At 38.0% G+C, this 20,403-nt stretch overlaps 3 protein-coding genes and 1 long non-coding RNA gene across 5 annotated transcripts in view; 3 read left to right on the top strand and 1 right to left on the bottom strand.

Moving 5' to 3' along the window:
- Window positions 1-137: 137 nt before the first annotated feature.
- On the bottom strand, window positions 138-13,832 carry LOC410838 (ubiquitin-conjugating enzyme E2 R2). Of its 2 annotated transcripts, XM_394314.7 has the most exons (5): window positions 13,291-13,828; window positions 8,676-8,762; window positions 2,984-3,081; window positions 2,626-2,760; window positions 138-2,387 (listed from the first exon to the last, which is right to left on the bottom strand). In XM_394314.7, the coding sequence occupies exons 1-5, from the start codon at window positions 13,462-13,464 to the stop codon at window positions 2,162-2,164; spliced, it is 720 nt and encodes a 239-aa protein (XP_394314.2). In that variant the 5' UTR covers window positions 13,465-13,828; the 3' UTR covers window positions 138-2,161. The 2 variants fall into 2 exon arrangements, with proteins under 2 accessions (XP_394314.2, XP_006568906.1); XM_006568843.3 differs by lacking the exon at window positions 8,676-8,762 and having other exon boundaries at window positions 13,291-13,832.
- LOC102654939 lies at window positions 8,769-13,243 on the top strand. Its single transcript, XR_411291.3, has 2 exons — window positions 8,769-12,290; window positions 12,686-13,243. It is a non-coding gene; the product is annotated as an uncharacterized LOC102654939 (long non-coding RNA).
- A 754-nt stretch (window positions 13,833-14,586) lies between the features above and the next one.
- On the top strand, window positions 14,587-15,382 carry LOC410837 (microsomal glutathione S-transferase 1). Its single transcript, XM_394313.7, has 2 exons — window positions 14,587-14,883; window positions 15,018-15,382. The coding sequence occupies exons 1-2, from the start codon at window positions 14,758-14,760 to the stop codon at window positions 15,339-15,341; spliced, it is 450 nt and encodes a 149-aa protein (XP_394313.1). The 5' UTR covers window positions 14,587-14,757; the 3' UTR covers window positions 15,342-15,382.
- Window positions 15,383-16,761: 1,379 nt separating this feature from the next.
- The window catches only part of LOC408677 (titin), a 35,163-nt gene continuing 31,521 nt past the window's right edge, over window positions 16,762-20,403 (top strand). Inside the window, exon 1 of the mRNA XM_006568855.3 lies at window positions 16,762-16,982. The gene's annotated coding sequence lies outside the window, so the exon portion shown is untranslated. The remainder of the gene's footprint in view (window positions 16,983-20,403) is intronic.

Here is a 20,403-nt window from a genome sequence, read left to right as displayed (position 1 = left end):
GTTTTTTATCAGTCTATCAATATCATAAGTATATTAATTAATGATCGTTATAAATACGTGAAAATGTGAAAAATTAAAGTAAAGTATTTAAACTTAAACTATATAACAAAGTATATAATATTGTTGCGCTAGTTTTATTAAATTGTACGAAGAGATTTTATTGGTATGTACAAAAAAAGGAGAAAAGAATTATGTAGTATACAAATTATTAGTGTTATGTCAGTGTCTTACACAGTTTCATCTATTATTAAGTAACTAGGGACAACATGAAATGAAAAAAAGGTTTTACAGTTTTATGTCAAGGAACTAGGGAATATTTACTTTTTGCTATACTACTACAAGCGCTGAATATATGTTTCCTTTAGACAATATTGAAATTTAAATATTCTTTTTGCTTTTATTTTATCGTTTAACATTTTTTCAACACTTAATTTTGGTCTTTTAATAAAATGGCTAATGGAGAACGAAGATAGAAGTACCATTTACACATTTCATGTCTTTAAGATTGAGTTTCATGTACTATTTACAATTTCAGTCGTACGAGCACAGATACACTACCACAGAGTAGGTTAGCTGTATCTGGGTATTCCTTTCACTTAAGTAGTAAGCTTATGTTTAATCAATTTCACCTACAAAGCTTCGTCCCCGTGTGAAAGATAATACTTAACATCAAGAGATCTTAATAATTGTTATTAAGCTAAACTAACTTTGTGGATGTAGCGCAATGCACGTAGAAGTTAATAAACGTACATCAGTACTTTTCTCAAAAAAAAAAAAAAAATTTAGCAATTTAGTTAACGAGATAAATCATTGAAACTTAAAAATATATCGATCGTAGGAAAAATTATACTATAAATGTTTTAAACATGAATAATAATAATAATAATGAATAAACAAGCTGTCTAAAGACCTGCTCTAAAATGTTAAACTATTAATTATCGTAATAAAATACAATCCTCGTAGCTTCGTAATAAAGAAGTACTTACAGGAGTAATATTTAAACTTACATAAATCTGCATGTATAAAAAAAAAAAAAAAAAAAAAAAAAAAGAAAAAATGAAATCAATTATTCGGTTATATGCGGTTTCAATCGAGAGAGAAAAAACATTCGGAAGTTTCGAACATCATTGACTTGTGTCTAATAAATAAAATTTATGACTACGAAGAATGTTTTTTAACAGGTCTTTTTTGGCAGTTTGTTTCCTTTTTTTTTTTTTTCTTCCTCACACATTCGAATTTCCTGTTTTTAGCTTGTACAACATAAATAATCATACGAAACACAGAGAAATTTCATTTTATTTAAACGTAAATTTTACCGAAGAATTCGAAATGCAGGATCAATTGATATACCCATTGATAATTTCAAATACGACACACGGTTAAAGAAGACTTGAGCCAGCCCAATCCATTGTACTTTTCGTTATGATTAATTTTATCGAACGCTCATCAATGATCACCATAAGGTAAATCAATTGGTCCTTTTTTTTTTTACTTTTTTATCTAGTTAAAAGATCGACGTGCCAACCACAAACACAACAAGCACAGTGCCTCTAAACAAAGTACTCATTTTCATACCGTAATATTGCTTAAGTTAAAGAGCTTATAAACACGACATTCTCGATAATTTAACGCAATCTTAAAATTAAAAACATACAGAATTTTGGTTTTCATTCACCGAGTTAATTTCTTAAAACATAATTTTTTTTTCTTTTTTTTTTTTTTTTTTGATTCTTTGAATCTTCTTCAAATCTTTTCCGATTTACAATGAAATGGTCATTTCATTCTCTTCGCGTCGCAATATATTTTTCGATTGGAATTTTTATAAACGATAAAATCAAAATTCAATTCAATTTCTCATCATATTCGATCTCGAATGATTATTAAAAAAAAAACAATAGTAGTGATAAATCGTTGATTCTGCCTGAAACATCGCGACAACGAATTAAATGCAATAATCAACGTTACTTTAAACTCTGTCTTAAACATCTAAACGACGAATAATTTCCTTTTTTTTCTTTTTTGACCGTGTGATTTGAATATTTAGGTGGCACGTCTGAAAAGAGAGAGCGTCCGGTTTAGAAGCCCGTTAATTTATTAATCTATACAGAACTGATAATAATTATAGCGTTTTCGAGTTTATTTAATTGTTTCAGAAAATGGATCACGACTCTCCGTTGCCACTATCGTCACCGTCTTCGTAATCGCTGGCGCTCATTTGTTCGTCATCATCGTCGTCATCCAGTTCGTACTCGTCATCATAGAAATCCGTCATGTCTAACTGTTGCTCGGCCGGCCTCGCATGAGTTTTAATGCAATAATCTTCCAACGTTACCGGCACGACGATCCCCTCCTTCTCAGCTTCCATCTTCGCTGCTTGCGCCTGTTTTCTGCAATCAACACATTTTTCCTCCATGTACACAAAATACATTCGTTCCAATTTTTCATTTCTTATTTTCTCGAAAATACAAATTACTAATTTATCTTATCGTAATAAATTTATATATATTATATAATTGTAATTAAATAATATTTATTATCGATATTAATTATTCAAAGGGGGGAAGGAAAAAATGTTAGAAGATAAATGGAAAAAAAAAAATGCGGAATAGATCAATATTATTGTACCTTATGATATTTTCATACTCTTTGTCTTTACCCTTGGAGTCGCGCCAGCGCCTATACATTACAGAGGCATCCACGTTGGCAGGGCTGTACGTATTCGGTTCGTTCAGTAACGATATCACGGACAACAGGATCGTCCTGTTCCAAAAAATCACAATTCGTTATTTATCATTTTTGTAAATCGATGTTACATTAAATATATCACTTTTCAATATTTAATATCGTACGAAATATATAAAACACTATGCATTATTAAAAAGTCCCTAGATATGATATATACGAAGAAGAGTAAGTTTCTTGATGCATTGTCACGCTGTATGAACAGTACGTGTTTAGAAAATACTTATTCTATAATGCTCACCTAACATTTTGTGTCGGATTCCACCTTTCGCATGGCAGTTCACCACTTTGTGGATCATCCACTGGTGGATGCAGAATCGATATACATAGATCTCCATTCTATACACAGAATAAATTTTAATATTTAATCAATTTTTAAACAATTAAATAATATAAAAATATCGATGATAAAAGATTCTTCAATGAGAAAAGAGATTCCAAAAAACGATCGATTTTGACGAGAGAATTTATTTGATCTCAGGGAGAGGAGAGGGGGCGCGAGTTGCACGTTAATCGTCCCTGAAGAAGCAACGCTGGAAACAAGCCCCGACCGAGTCGAAGGACAAAACTCGCAACTTCTTTTTCGCGGAGTTGAAAATCCTTGTCCAGTCCCCTTTATTCGCGCCATATTCGGATCCCAAGTCACGAACATACACGGTTTGCAGCAACGCCTCTGGAAAACTTCTTCTCGTTTTCCTTTTTTTTTTTTCTCGATCGAATATTCAATGCCGAACAAGCGAAGCAAAGAAACCGAGATTCTCCAATCGATCGTGTTCGCATCTCAACATGGCCGATTCGTTTCGTTTCGAAATTTTCGATCGAACGTTTTTCGAGCTTCGAAACCGTTTCTCGCGAAGAGCGTGCAACGTTGAATATAAATCTCGTGACGCAAGGAAATGTTTGCTCTCGGAAGTTGAGCAACTCTTCTGTTCGTTCTTTGTCGATCGAGGTTGCAGTTTCACAGATTCCACAGGGAGGAGGAGGCATTATAATATACGAGCAAGATTTACGGGACGCAATTTATCCGTTGAATGAAAAGCGCGTAATGGGCGCGGAAACGCGATGGTTAATTAGATTTAATCGGCAGGTTATGGATAGGCGCAACACAATGGGTGAAACTGCGCGGCGGTGGCCATTGAAAGGAAGTGGTGTGCGCAGTTTCTCGTCCCTCGCTACAATCCGTTACTACAAGCCGGCAACCGACTTCCGTATCCAGCCGGTCGAAACATCCACTAATCTACTTGGTAATCTCGATTAGCATTTACACGGGCGACTTCTAGCGCCGTATGTCTTCGTGGAACGTTCGTCCCGGTTCACTGAAGCGTTTAAACCCGATCGATCGGCATAAGAAACGTTGGCTACTCTATAAAAGCCGACTCGTAAAAGCAGCTCTCTTAAAAACCTATATATATCAAAAGCGCGCATAACAATTTTCGCAAAATAAAATTTCCAACTTTCGAAATCGAGGAATCGACTTGTTCCCCGAAAAAAAAAATATTTGTTCGCAAATAAACTTTCACCGTCGTTTGTTTTCCGCGCGAGCGAAACCATCTTGTTTACTTTGCGAATCGGTAATATTACGTATCGCGAAGAAATACAGAATTTTTGCCAACCAACACCGCGACTTTTCCTTTTTAACTCTCACCGCGCGTTGTGAAAAGTGACGAAATGGAAGGGAAAAAAAAAAAAAACTTATAAATATCGAACGGGCGGGATTATATTATATATACGCGCGATAGAGTTTTATAAACGCGAAATAGTTGGAAGTGGGTCGCCCGGAAATTCGAGCTTGCGAAATCTTTCGATTCGCGGTTAAAGTTGCACGCCGTCCAATGTTGACGCGTCACCGCGATAACAGCTGAATGTGTACATTTCTTTTCCTACTTTCTATCTCGACTCGAGCCTCGGAGAAGCAGCGAGCGGGACGGAGGGAGGGAGGGGAGACGGAGAGAGAGAGAGAGAGAGAGAGAGAGATAGAGGGCGGTAAGAAGATAGATATACACGGCCGTGCGGTAAGCACACTCTTTGTGGACAAAAGCGTGGCATACCGCAGTGCCGTTGGCGAACGGCCAGCGTAGAAAGAGAGAAGAACAGTTCTCAATCCGCTTCGATTCCCGAAAATTCGCGGCCACTGTTGCGTACAGAGAAAATACTTCTCGGCATCGTGCGCGCAGCTGGTAAGGTGATCCGAATCGATCTATCAACCCGACACTCGTCGGAACTTCGATTCTGGCCAACGAGATTGGAAATCTAGACGTTATTCCGTTCTGGATATAGGCAGAAATTTTTTTTTGGGGGGAGGGAGGGAGGAAACTCGATATTCGATCGTGTATAAAATAAATTTTCTTGCGACACGAACTCGACACAGTTATTCGTCGTAAGAGACCGATGAAACGTAGGAGAATCGAGTTGGGAAAGGAAAATAGAGCGAATACGCGGAGAGTTGATTTTGAACGTTGTGCAACAGGTCTCGCGCGATTTCTTTCGCCGGATATATAATACAGACGACAAACTTTTATCTTTGAACCGACTTCTGCTCGACAGATTGGTGGTACGAAGGCGAAAATAAGTCTGGGCTTTGATGAGCGAAAATACCTGATATAATTATACAACGCGAATAATTTCGATATAATAAAACGCGGCCGTCTCTTTTCCTCCTCAACCGAACTGTCAACTGTTGCAATTTGTATAGGAGGAATATTCATCGATCGGTGGTTATTCTTTTATTCGCGACGACTCGCAACGAATCGAGCGAATCGTTTCCAAGATAAGATTAATTTTGACCGAGAACGAGAATTCGCGTTATTGCGACGTTTTCGACGATTCTTAGCTTAGTCGTAGGCGAACGTCGTTAACGTCATTCGTGCGAGCGAAACACCGAAAGAGTAAATTTTTAAAATTAGCGACGTTGGCAAAAGAAAGAAAAAGAGGGAGAGAAACGAAGAGTATATCTTCGAACGAGGCGAGCACCTTGCCGAGCATTGGTCAGCCTCGAAAATAGACCCCTCGATCAGAAACTATCACGAGAGAGCTATACACGAGATATATATCGGCTTGCTTGCTCGGAATTCTTCTAGGATTCTCGTAAATCCGGGAGAAAATTAGCCAGTTCCCCGTTTAAAATTTTCATCGCAAAAATATTACTCGATCGTTGCCAATATCGTAAGCCTGCGTTGCGAGAAAATACGTATATAACACGATACGTGATCTTTTCGATCGAATTGATAAACGAAATAGCCAACGTTGGATATAACCTGAAACGCGATTCGTACAACCGAATTATTTTTGACGAGGTGACTGAACCACTTTCACGCCTCCAATGGCCGATGAATCATAGCGAGAGACGTGTGTGGATGCGGAGGAGAAACTCTCCTCTGACCGATCCAAACAGGAAGCCTCGCAGACGATCAACGCTTCTAAATATCTTGACAAAACGGCGTGGGCGCGCGCGTTCCCATTTACTTCGCGCTTTCGAAACATATATACTCTTCTACAATTTTCTATCAACGTCCGTTTATTCCTGGAAACGATTTCTACGTATCCCCGATTCAATTTTATCGCCAACACTTTTTAATAAATTCTCTTCATATTTCGAAACGAAGAAATACCGTGCAACCGTTGTCCCTTAACAGGTAGTATGTTTTCGTCGAGAGATCCCTGTTAATAGAAAAGATAGAAAAGGTTCTAAGCGCGACCGTATACGAGGAGCGTTTCCACCTTACGACCTTAGCGTAGCTCGTAAACGGCAGCACCTATACACGCGTAATTCGTGTCGATACACCGCCATCGGACACAGTCGAGCGGGCTTGCGACACACGTATACGCGCACCACTCGCGCACACGCTACACTCGGATACAAAGGCAGGCCAGGCAGCAGATAGAGGGCTCGCGCGTGAACCTCTCTCTATGCTCGTGCACGTACAGCCGGTCAGACGTTTTACGGTTCGTCGAATCTTGAGGCGACGACCTCTCAGCCGAGGGCAAACGAGCCTATGGATTTTGTAACGATTCCACCTCGACCAAAGAACCGCGGCGTATCTCGAGGAAGAGCGGGTGGTGTATCGGCGGGTCGAGCGTCCTCGGAACGCATCGTGAAACATGGACGGAACTTGGGACAGTGCGCATGCTCGATCAGAGATCGGTAGGGAAGTTTCCTTTGCATCCCGTCGAATACGAAGGAGGACGAGAAAAGGAACAGAGACTGTGTTGTCTCGTTCGTTTTTATCAAGGGGATGATTGTCGAGCGCTTACGCCAAGTTTTCAGCTCGATAAAACATTGTCGCAGAAGACAAGAATGGGGAATTATCGCGCGAAAACGAACGATAAAGCGACTCGAGCGAGTTCATCGAAGATATACGATAACTTGACGTTTAGTATGCGCATCGAAAGAGCTTGGAATAACTGTCGAGCAGTAAGTTTCGATCCCCCTCGCCGCTTATTTGCCGCGCTTCTCTCCTCGTTTCTCGAAAGGAATATGGTATTACCGGGATTCCAGCGGCGAAGCGGCAACTTGTGTCATTCGACGAACAGTTTCGAGGGAACAATAGCGTATTTCGTCCTCGTCGTTGCCGGGAGGAGGGAGGGAAAAATTCAAGCGGGAGAGCTATTATTGTCCGCCAGTGTCTCATGTTTACAACGCGTCGTAAGATCCCCCGCGGAGCAAGAAATCTCTCACGCACGTGACTCACGTGGCGAGACGGTCGCGGACAAAGAGACTCGGTAGAAAGTCATTCCGTCTTTATTGAACGCGTCGTGGGGGCTACGTGAAATTTTAGTCCCGGATCTCGGGTCGCCCCACGCGTAATTGTACAATTTGTACAAATTTTCCAACCGGCCTGTGTCCTCTCTCTCTCTCTCTCTCTCTCTCTCTCTCTCTCTCTCTCTCTCTCTCTCTCTCTCTCTCTGTCTCTGTGAATGACGCGTATTTAAGCATTGAAAAATATCGCGCTACGTGCAGATATACGCCTCGATAATCGTTGTTTAACACCGATTACAGAGTTCATCGAGGCGACAGGAAATCCCCTGTTCTTATCTATCCATTATACATTCGTGAAACAAATTATACTTATATTCTTGTTCGCTGTTCTTTGCGAAAAATTATCACACGGGAAACAAGAAAGAAAGAAAGAAAGAAAGAAAGGAGAGACAAGCTCGAGACGACGGTAGATGGAAGTGCATTGGCCTCTCGGTTCTCTGCGAGAGCAGAGAAAGACGTAACGCGTATGAAAAGTATTCATTGCACGGAAAATAGCGTACGCTATATGTATATATGTATATATATTCGCACGATATAACGGGAACGAAACTTTCATCGAGAAGAGGTAACGATACACACAGGCCATTTATTTCACCATCTTCCTTTTTCTTATTTCCTCACGCTATTTATACATCCATCAAAGATCGATCGTTACGAGGCGAAATGATATCGGGTGGTGGTGGTGGCGGCTTTCATCCACGCTTACTCATTTCCAAGAATAAAACAGGAGGCCGGCCGGCGGCGTCTCTTCGGGATCCTTCTCGTAATAATCCCACTCGCTAACGTCCATCGGCCATTGTATAATTAATGCACGTTGCCCGACGCATGAAATTTCCGCGCGTTTATTCCCGTTAGCCGCGGCGTGTTGCGCCTAGGCTCATCCCTTCCAACGAGTGACCGGACAAGGATATCCAACGAGCTTTGGACGGTCGTTGACTCTTTGCTAGCCGCTTAAGGGTCATACGAGGAGGAACTCGCGAGAGAGATGCGATTCGACGAGCTTCGACGAAACGATATAAATATTTGCAAATATAATAAATATAAATTTATCCGAAATGCGAAACGAATCTCACCTTTTAAAATTATTATCCACATGTTCTTCGAGACGCGTAAATATATTTATATAGATCGATTCTTTCGCGAATTCTTCGAAAGAATGGATGGTTAATTTACTCACCTCGTACACGTTCGGATGCCAAACTTTCGTCATAAACCGAATGCTGGGCGGGCTGTACGGATAATCCGGAGGGAATTTCATGTGTGCCTGGAACAGAAAGGAAACAATGGCGCGGGACGCGCGCGTTAGAAGAAAGGTGGGCGCATCCGGGCGGATCGATCGATAATCGTTTTTATGCAAATTATCAAAGGCGGCCCTCGTTCCGGAAATTATTTACAAGTCATTTACGAATTGCTCGCCGCGTCTGGAAAAAGTTGAGGTGACAGTCGGTCGGATATCTCGCGCTAGGGATGAATTTGCCCGGAAAAACAGCCAAGAAATTTTTCTCTCGCAGAGGGCAAGCTTCGTTTCGATATAACAACGGACGGGGGGATGGATAAATTGACGATCATCTCCCCCCTCCCTCCCCGTGTCGCGATGAAACGCGTCCGGGAGAAGGGACGGACGGCGCGTTCGTTCTCCTATTTCCCTTTCCGCGCGCAGAGGCGAATCCGTTTCACGCACAGAGCAAGGCATAAAGGGCCGCCGTCCTTCCTCCCGACTTTGGCCGTCGCCAGACTTTCGCCGATGGGACGACGGCTATATTGATCGCGCAACCTGGTCATGGCCCAAATAACCGAACCTCGTCCTCCGGGATAGAGAGCGTCCTAGAATTAACTCTTACTTCCCGTCCGTTTCGCGCGTTCCGTTCGCACGCTCGATTCTTACCGCGAATTGTATCGATCGGTATGTTCGACGTTCGAGCGCGTTTTTATCGACGCGTCGAATCTTCCTTTTTCATCGACGTAAACCTTTTCATCGATGCCACGTGCCGACATTCGCGAGCGGGAGATAAAACCTTTGACAATTACATTAATCATTCGGGGAGGGGGGAGGGTTTGTTGTTCGAAGGAGCGGACGATTGCGTTGCGCTTTTCAAACGTGACACGGGAAAATCGATCGCGCGGTTATCAGTCGGTAATCTCGCATGACATCGGCGAAAGGTATTCGCGGAATCGAGGACGAGATCGATTATTTATGCAATTACAGCGCGGCCTTATGTTTCCTGAAACGATGCGAAAAAATAACGATGTTCGAACCAACCGAGTGGTCGGTTCTTGGCAAAAATCGAGATTTATATATATTTGGGGAGGAGAAATTTGAGGATACGGTTAATTAATAAGGAAAATGTAAATAAATATATTCAAATATACGTGTTATGTGATGGAACAAATAAGCGATTCGATTCTTGAATAATGCAATGCAGTTAACACGTGATGGAAACATATTACCTTGACAATAACATAATGGAAGGTGAAAAAAGTATTGCACGTAATAATTCATGGACAGATTTAATGATCAGGAAGCGAAAAATATATTATAGCAGCATATATCATAAAATATTAAAAGTGTTCGATTTAAATATTCAAAAATTCATTATAATTCGATATAATTGAAATCGAGATGATGAGAATGTTGTAAACGAAATAATTAAGGAGAAATCAAAGAAAATATGATATTTCAAAAGTTTGCTCGTTGATTTTTCGTCCTTCGATTCGACTGCACTGCGTGACCTATAAATTTTCTCGACCTATTTCGACCATAAGCATTTGACGGTCACCCCTTAGATGGCACTGCGAGACACGGCCATCGTTGTACTACGTAAACTTCGCGCGCCGATTCAGGGAGGATTGAAGGACTGACCTAAATCGGAAAGCCAGGTATCATCGTCTCTCTTTTCTCTCTTCCTTCAAAACATATTCGGTCGAAGCAAGGTCGCGCTTTACCCGAAACTCACAACAATCGTTAAACGAGAATTCCCTCCCCTCCGGGCCGAGAGATCGTTTATTTGGCGCGCAGTAGTTCCGTATTCTTTCAATCCATCGAACCGCGGTTGTCGCTGTGCCAAACTGTGCAATAACTTTTTAAGCTGACGGCCCCGTGCGACGCGTATCGCACGTGTCACACGTTGAGAAGAGAGGAAACGCCGCGGTAACGTAAGGAGGCGTGGTGGCAATAAGTAACGTTTCGAAATTCTCGTTTGATCGTAAACCTCGTTGCCAAATGAAAGAAAAAGCAAAACGAAAACCAGATATTCGAATGTGTATTAAAAGCGTGTTTACAAATCGCGCGTTGTTGTATGTAAACGGTAGATCGAATGGATACGTGATGATATAAATACATCGATAACAATAAGGATCTTGGGTACGATTTTAAAAATTTCAAAATTCTTTGTGAACGTTCCCCATTTCGAAATTTTATTATCATTATTCGTTACCGTACGAATGGATAGACGCAACATAGTTGTCTCCCTATCTTTACAGATGCCCGAAACAAACTATACACTCGCTATCTTTCTCGACTCTTGATTAGTCATCGAGACTTCGCACAGTTTTTTCTTTCACTTTTTCTCCCTAGGCAACCTCGCGACCAGATTATATGCTTTCACTTGAAAATGCCCCGTTAATAATACTTATAGCGTTCAATATCAACAATATAAATTAAAAAAAAAAAGAATTCGAGAAGATTAAGCGAAAGGTATATATAGGCGAGAGATTTAACGGTTTGGCGGTGAAACGAGAATTGCATATCGATTCGGATAGTAACAGTTTCACAGAGGCATATACATTACGGTCAAGTCGGGCTCGGTGAGATGCCCATCTCTCGTCGTGGCGAGGTGAAAGGATTAAATGGGCCAAAATCAGAAGGAAGGAAGGAAGGAAGGAAGGGATCCTCGATTGTCGTAGAAAATGACGCGGGCAACACACGGATATACGCACACAGATGTACCGAGAAGACCCATTTATCGGCGCTCGCCGTGGCTGACCTGTTTGCGCGACACGCCGCTTTTCCCCGGAGAGAAAAATCCGGCCTGTTCATCTGAGGCGGAATGGGACTGGGTGAAAGTCGTTCAGGTGATTCGAGGGATGCCGGCCAAAGATAGACGCGAGACAATGCTCGATGGCGTTTTATGTAACATGGCAACACACGCTACTCCTCCTCGACTTCATTGGGTCGATCGTAAAACCCCTGAGAAAGAAATACGGTTTGTGATAAACCGTAAGTTAGAATTTCCGTTTGGAAAAAAATGATAACGTGGAAATTACGATTATTATTCAACTGTAGGATGAAGTATTCTATCGACTTCGTCGATCGAGAGGAGTTTGGCAAGAAATTAAAAATTATGTCGAAGCGGTATTGCAAAATGTCGAGTCAGAAGACAATTGTCGATTTAAATGATCGGCAAGATTTTTGTAGTTAGACAACGAGAAATGTCGATTAACAATACTATGTGTGTGTCGCATTATCGCGATAACCACCTAGCAACAAAGAACACCATATTACCAAGATAATAATATGTGACGACACTGTTTACAATCGAGTCGCATTACGATTACAAAGCGTGAGTTAGAATCTCGTGGAACAGGATTCGAGACACCCACGTAGATGCTGATCACGTGTACGGAACGATACGATTCGCAAATAACGGTGTTGTGCTCGTTGCGACCAGTTATATTGCTGTGGGAAGATAGGTAACGTACGCGTTACGTGAATAAGTGTTCGTAAATTCATAACGAAGCAGAGAGTGGTTTAGAAAGCGGACACGGATTCTACAAAAAACCATATAACTGTACGGTAACGGCAGAATTCATTTTCTATTTGCTAAAAGTAGATTATAAAAATATATAACGATATCTATATAGCTATTGTTGTTTAGAAGAATTTAAAAAAAAAAGGGGGATCGAACAATTTTTTTCACTCGAAACTCTCTCAAATATCATTGCTTGTATATTATACTTTTTTTAAATAATGCGATTGTATTAATTATATGTATACGTATAATATATCGAGAATCACAATTGGAAAATATTTGTATTTTTAGTAAGAACAATTGCGATATTGCGTCTCGAGATGTATTATCGATCGTGGGATACACGTGTAAAAATCCGATAAGAAGAGTTCTATAAGAAGGGCAAATCAACGTGGAAACGCAATCGATCCGACTGCATTGAGTAATCTTTAATTTTCAGATTGCTCAATGTTGGTTGAAAGTCGCTGCTTGACTTATACGTGAAAACATTCATCGCAACGAGCTAGGAAAGACGAACAAATTTACGGCAATAACCATTGCAACGCCTGCTATTAGAGAAATCAAAGGATTAATCACGACGAACTCATCATACGCGTTGCTGCTTTTTTGGTCAAGGTAATCGTAATGCTTCGCGTGTTACCATGTAAATTTGATACCACTAATGAATGGTTAAGTTTATGCTATTGTTAAGATTGGCGGGAAAGAAGTTATGGTAAAAGTATCGTTCTTAAGCAAACAAAAATCATTAAAGGAAAAAAATAATAATAACGAAACAGTCATAAATTTAACAAAACGAACTATATATAATACGTAATTGCAAATTTTTAATCGTGTTTAATAATTGGGATAAAACAAGCTTCTTCGATGAAAAAAAAAAAAATTTGAACCTCTTGAACGCAAAAGCAAAAACATAACCAACAAAACGAAAAGTATGTATCCTATTGTAATGTTTACATAGAAAAAAGGTAAAAATAAAAGAATTTTTTAACTTGGCCGACTTTACGCTTTAAACGAACAAAAGCTAATAATAATTATAATAATTACCTTGAAGTATCCTCCTTGGTAAAGAGTATCCGGGGGCCCGAAGATAGCCACTTCCCACTCAAACATGTTGTCCTCGTTAACGAGTTTCACGCGGAATCCCTCGACGGGTTCCTCTTGAAGACTTTTATATTCAAGGGCAAGTGCCCTTAAAGCGCTACTCGTTGTTTGTGCCATATTTTTTTTTCTGGAAGTAGAGTTGCAGTCTGTTCCAGGAAGCGGAACGTCCCAAACCTCCTGAAGTGGTAGCACAGAACACTACAGTCGGACGGACGCCTTTGCGAACACTACTCCTTCTCGTGAGAATCAATTTCCAACGGGTTTTCCAGACAATTTACAGTCTTTACTATAATTTTCTTAGCCGTTTCTCAACGTGTCGTGATTTTTCACTCGCGGCAGGACGTTTTCTATGATGATAGTACGATTCTGCACATCAAATAAACAAAGAAATATGATCAGACTAACAAACTGCGAAGTGCCCCTCCAGTCAACAATATACTATTCCCGATACATGCACCTCTAACAAAACAGCTGACGTACCTTCTGCGTCAGCGTTGCTTCTCGCGCATGCGCTCTATAATATTCCCTATTTCTTAATATACCATCGATACTTATTAAACGAAAATAAATCTATAACGAATTAATTATTATACGTAAATTGATTCAATAAGTTTTCTTTCATGTTATTTTAATTGACGATTAAAAACATAGATCAATTTAATATTTCACTTAATAAATATCTAGACTTCCTGTTTCCTGATTGGAAAGTATATCTCCAATCACGTGACGTATAAAGAAACGATATATACATATATATAACCTTGTCGCTTAAATTCTTCTTGTTAAAGAGAATTCTGATTGTACATTTTTACATAAATACTAACAGAAATAACCAATCAGTAAAAAGCATTTTGTATTCAACGTATTTTCATTGGACGATATTGGACAAAAATATACATCTTGCAAATTAATGAATTTGTAGAATTTATATTATTTATACTATTTATACTATTTATATAAATACATACTCACATATATGTATGAATTATATTTTGAATTTAATACATATTCGATATGTATTAAATATAATATAAAGTTATAATAGATATGAAAAATAAAAAATATAAGAAATATTCAAATATAAAGAAATACACAAATATTTACATAAATTTTTAAAAATATAAATATATTAAAAAATATTCTTGCCCTTCCTTTTTTTCTCATTATAATTATACGCATATTGTGTACGCATAAAAATGATTAATGTATGATGATAATTAAATTTTTTAATCTATCCCTACTCTTACACTTTTTAAACACAGTTATATAAATACTTGTAAATTGCAGTATCATTTTATAATTTCAGTAAGCTTTTGCGTAGTCTAACGCAACGTAGTTTGAACGCACGATTCGACGACATTTATTATTATTATTCAAATAGTTTATTGAATTACATCGAATAAGATCAAAATGTCTTTAAATACCTCTCTTATAGGAACAGAAATTTTTAAAATTTTTGCATTTTGGGGTACTATACTTGCTTTAAAATTAATTGCAATGGTTCCATTAACTGCATATTATAGATTTAAAAATAAGGTATGTTCAATAGTTTTGCAATAAATATTTTTATATTTTATATATAAATATAAATATAAATTTGGATATAAATATAAATATAAATATATATATAAAATTTATAATTTATAATATATATAAAATTTATATTACAGACATTTTCAAATCCTGAAGATGCTATAACTCTAAAAGGAGCAAAAGTTGCTACCAATGATCCTGAAATTGAACGTGTACGCAGAGCACATTTAAATGATTTAGAAAATATTCTTATATGGTATATTGTTACATTTGTCTGGTTAACTACAAATCCTTCTGTATGGTTAGCTTCACTCTTAATCAGAAGCTTCGTAATTGCTAGAATTCTTCACACGTTAGTGTATGCTATATTTGCAAAACAACCTCACAGAGCAATAGTTTTTTTTATAGGCTATGCTACTACTTTATATCAAGCTGCTAATACTTTATTATTTTACATGTAATTTCAATAGTTTTTCTTTATTAAAAAACGTACTTAATCCATTTTCATTTTTATATTATATATTCTATTTTTTTGTAGTATTGTTAATAAAAGTATATTAAAAAATTACAATATTTTAATTATTCAAAACTTATATGAAAAATCTAAAGATAATAAAGAAATATAATATTTATTTTAATAAAAAATATTTTCATCTTATACAATGATGTAAATAAACTTATAGCTACAGTAACATAAATATAACATACATAATACATTTATTCTTATATATGCATATAATCTAAATTATTTTATTGAATATATATAATTGAATATATATATAATAATATATTATATGTTTACTTTATCTCACTTGATAAAATTATACAAAATTTATTTTTAAAAAATTTAAAGTATAAAATAAAATAAAAAATTATATTTTGGTATAATAAAAATTTAACCTCTCTTACAAAAAACTTATCAATACAAATATTAGTCGAAGAAGATATCTTTGGACAAAGTTCATTTTAATATTTCATTTAATAATTAACATTGATACGTTATACTTATCTATATACTTACGTAATGAGTAAAAATAAACTTACTTATTCTTTAGAAAAATACAATATGATCTTCAAATCCAATCTTGAAATTTCTAATATTCTTTTTAAAAGAATATTATTTTAATATTTAATTTTAAGTATTGTAAGTAATTATAATCTTTATGATTATAATAATAAGAATTATAATTTTATAAATTTACTTTTGTAAGTAAAACAAAAAACATATTTAATAAATAAAATAAATATTCTTTTTAAATTTTTGCAATTATATTTCTTTGTCTCCTCATTATTACTTTATGCATTATGATATTACATAAAAAGTATTAATGATTGGAAGTTTATATTTATGAATAGATAATAGATAGAATGAATAGATAATAAATGCATTCGTATGCATCATTTTCTTTGCAAAATCAGGAATATTTACTATTTAAATATTAACAAAAGTTAACCATAAAATGAATTTATTTACAAGATTTTAAAAAAATGTTGACATAATTAAAATCTTGACATAAATTATAATATTATTGATATTATTAACATTAAAATTTTAGTTATCATTTCTTTTCTTTCTAATCGTTACATATATTTTTAAAATAAATATATATAAATAAATATAAACTTAAAATATACAATTGTTTTTATATTTAATAAATACAAAAATATAAAAATCGAAATACACTCACCATATTTCCTATCGTTATCAACAATATTTTAGCAAAAGTTATTTACTATAGCCCGAATATTGCCGCGTATAATTTACAAAATAGAAACACGTTGCGCGTGTACAAAGATTGTTATGCGCGGTTGTTATGACGACGCTACTTCGACGCCAATGGGCGCGGGAACGTCAGACGTCGCGATGTATCTGTGAGGTGCGAACCGCCGTCGGTGCAACGGCGTTTCGCCGTTACCGAATGTGTGCCAAACGTTCGTTCAATTTCGTCGGATAACAATGCGTTGTTTGAAATTGCATCCGATTCAGCCGATTAGCGTCACAACATCGCGATTTGGCAATGATCGAACAACCACTGTCATTTTTCTACGAGACGTTGATCGATACATTATATAGAAACGTCGCTAGAATGGTGTAACTGAAGGTAAGTGGTAATTTAATCTTTCAAATTTTTCGAAACTTTTTTACAATATTTACAACAAAATATATGTATATATGCGATATATGTATTTGGAAGTGAAAAAAAAGATGAAACATTAATATTTTTTTATCATTTATTACTTTTTTCTTGTAATCACTTTTTAAAATAAAGTAATTCAAATGTTTGATAATTTAATCTAAAATACAAGGAATAGAAAAAAAAACATGTATTAAGTGAAAAATATAAAATAAATTCTTTTTTTCCTTTTATTCGATAAAAAATACGACATGTATAAAATAAATTTTTACAGCCTATTTTTTTTAAAATTTCAACTAAAAGTATAAAAAAATCTTTTTCCATAGATACTTATCCGAGCGTGAAGAAAAATTACTTTTCAACGGTTAAAATTGAAAATTTTACATTTAGGTACCGTCGGTAACATTTTCATAGCACTAATCGCGATCGTTGACAGCGGTGTAATAAAGGTTGCCGTTTTACAGGGGCAGCGCGTATTATCCGATTTTCTCGCAAGCGTGGAGCCATTTCCTTTGATACCATAACGTTCAATGAGATATCGATCAATCGCTATAACGCGATTAATTATTATTTAGAGAAGGTACATAAGCTAAAGGGATTTAATTTAAATTTATTATTCGTATATAAAGCGATAAATTTAGCACGTATACTACGTATACTTCGATTATATTGTACTACGAACAGCGATAGTACATTAAAGCGACAATCGCCATTGATTTTTCATCGCATTTACTCCTACCTACCATTCATTACCATTCCAACCGTATGTGGATCGCGATATAGCCCGTTCTTTCACTACCGTGTTCACGTACCTTCTATTGTTTCGTCAATACTCACTCTGGTAACCGCATCTGCAACGTTAAAAAAGATGTACACGTACTGTACATCCTCGTGTACATCCTATTTTCTCTATGTACGATCCTCGTTCATCCCGATAAAATTCTATACGCAAGCAAGAGATAGACTTCGCGTCTATGATTCCAACGCGATATATTACAATTTTCGACGGATGTCTCGGCGAAAAATTGATCGATATCAAATATTAACAACAATTAATTAGATTAATCCACGCGAGGTGCTATAGTACGTGTACGTACGAGCGTATTGACCCGTATCTCCCCAGCCGAGAGATCTTGGTTCGTACGTGACTGTGGCCAGCTTTGCACGCGTGCATCGATAGTCACGACTATTTGTCACGTGGTTTCGTCTTACGCCGCGCGAACGAAATTGCATTGCCTCGTATCGGCTGTCGCGCGCTCGACCCGCCATGATTCAATTCCTGCCAGAATTAATACCGAGTTCGTAATTACATTTCCATTGATATCACGGCTGACTCTATCCTTTCGCGAAATCTCCCTTCGCGCTTTAACGAGTAGATTGTCAACTGTATTATCGACCATCCTGCCATACTTTTCGATTCGAATCTTTCTCATCGCGTCCTCCCCCCCCTATCTCTTTCATCGATCGTCCTTTTCGCAACGATCGTTTCGAATTGGGTCTGGGCAGACCAGTTTCTCAAGTACGAAAGAAGAAGAGGAGGAGAAAGATGATTAATTTCGTCGCGTCTCGCCTACACGGGGGCGATCTCTACTTGTTTAACTTTGGATTGACAACCGCTGTGCAGCAACTCGGTTATAATTTAGTGTCATGGTCGTGTACGGAGAAACGCGATCTCTCGTCTCGCTTGCTTACGTACATCACACCGTGACCGCTTCTCGCCAATATCTACGTATTTAAGGCTCGTCGCCTATACCCCTGTTGACCAAGCCGAAACGGACGCGTGACATCACCGTGTTCGCAAACGCATCATCCCCCTACCGCCCAAATTCGTATAGCCCCTTATGGGATCTCGTTCGCCTCGAATTTCGAGAACTCGCTTTTTCCTTTCCTCTCCACTCGATCGGTTTCCTTTAACGTAAATCAATAACGGAGGGAAGGGCAAATCGCTTAAGATCATTTTTTTTACGACTCGGTATCGAGATCGGTGATAAAATTTTTCGTTAATAAAAGGAGAAACGTTCCTTCTTTTTCGTTTCTCTCTTTCGAGAGAAAAAAAAATTTCGAGATCTCCTTCCCTTTCGAGCAATTATTTTTTTTTTTTGTGTGGATGGGTGTTCGAGGATAGATAATGAATAGACACAACGCAGAAAGAACTCCGGTCCATAGAATTTATTATAGCACGGAATATCGCAGCGGCGAGAATGGAACGAATTACGTATTGAACGGAAACCATGCGTGACCGACTCGTTTCGTTTCGCGAAAACACGAGCTCCGTCGCAGCACAGCTTGTCACAACACGATAGCACTCTCGAAGCTGTAGCACACGCGTGCACACGAGTTGGAAACACACGTATCTCGCATGCGGCACAGATAGGCTTAAGATCGGATTAAGGATAGACGAGGCTTTCGTTCGAGAGAGAAAGGGAGGGGGAGGGGGAAGGTTTTAATTATCCACGAGTGCATTATTTTCCGAGAGGAGGGCCGATACCTAAAGATCCGGAGGGCGATAGGTACGGCGAGGGGAGGGGAGGGGGAGGTCGATGCAGGGGTCAGAGTACATCGCTTCGTCTTAGAAGACGGAATTACAAAAGTTTCCCTTTTAACGTTAATTAATAAAGGGAACGCGGCGTACCGTGGTTCATTATAGCGCGATCCATTATAAAAGGAGGCAGCCGAGGCCGTCTTTCAAGTTGGCCAAGCTTTCGATTCCCTCGAGAGGAGAGGAGGGGAGGGGAGGGGAGGGGAGGGGAGGGGAGGGGAGAAGGATAGCCTGATTTACGGGAGGCGGCTCACTTTTTCCTCGCGTATACTTAACCCTGTTAACCATAAAGATCGACGTATGCCCGTGAGAAACGATCGAACGCGTCCCGTAACCCCCTTGAAAACGCTTCGATCGCCGCTTCGGAATTCGATCGCGGCCTTCTTCTTCGTAAACGGATGCACGGCTTCGAATTAAGAAATCGAACTCGATTTTCGAATCGATCTTTCGTTTCTGCGATATTCGTATAACACGTATTTTTGCGTGCATCGATCGGTTACGTTTCGAAGAAATCGAATTCGTTTCTCACCAATTTTTCTTTTCTACCGATTTTTAATCGTGTAAACTGTGCATCGATCGGTTAGAGATTTAATCAGCCAATGAGTTTTGAATTTGTAAGAAATCGAATTCGTTTCCGATTTTTTTTTTCTAGGATTTTTAACCACGTATTTTTATATAAATCGTGCATCGATCGGTTAACGATTTAATTAAACGGATGAACAGAAATCGAATTGGTTTCTACCGATCTTTTGTTTCTACGATATTCGATACACGTATTTTTATATAAATCGTGCATCGATCGGTTAAGTTTCGAAGAAATTGAATTCGTTTTTCATCGATTTTTTTGTT

This window comes from Apis mellifera, linkage group LG2 (assembly GCF_003254395.2).
Source record: "Apis mellifera strain DH4 linkage group LG2, Amel_HAv3.1, whole genome shotgun sequence".
Lineage (NCBI taxonomy): Eukaryota > Metazoa > Arthropoda > Insecta > Hymenoptera > Apidae > Apis > Apis mellifera.
The sequence above is the reverse complement of the archived record's forward strand: the minus strand, read 5'-3'. Positions and strand labels throughout refer to the sequence as shown.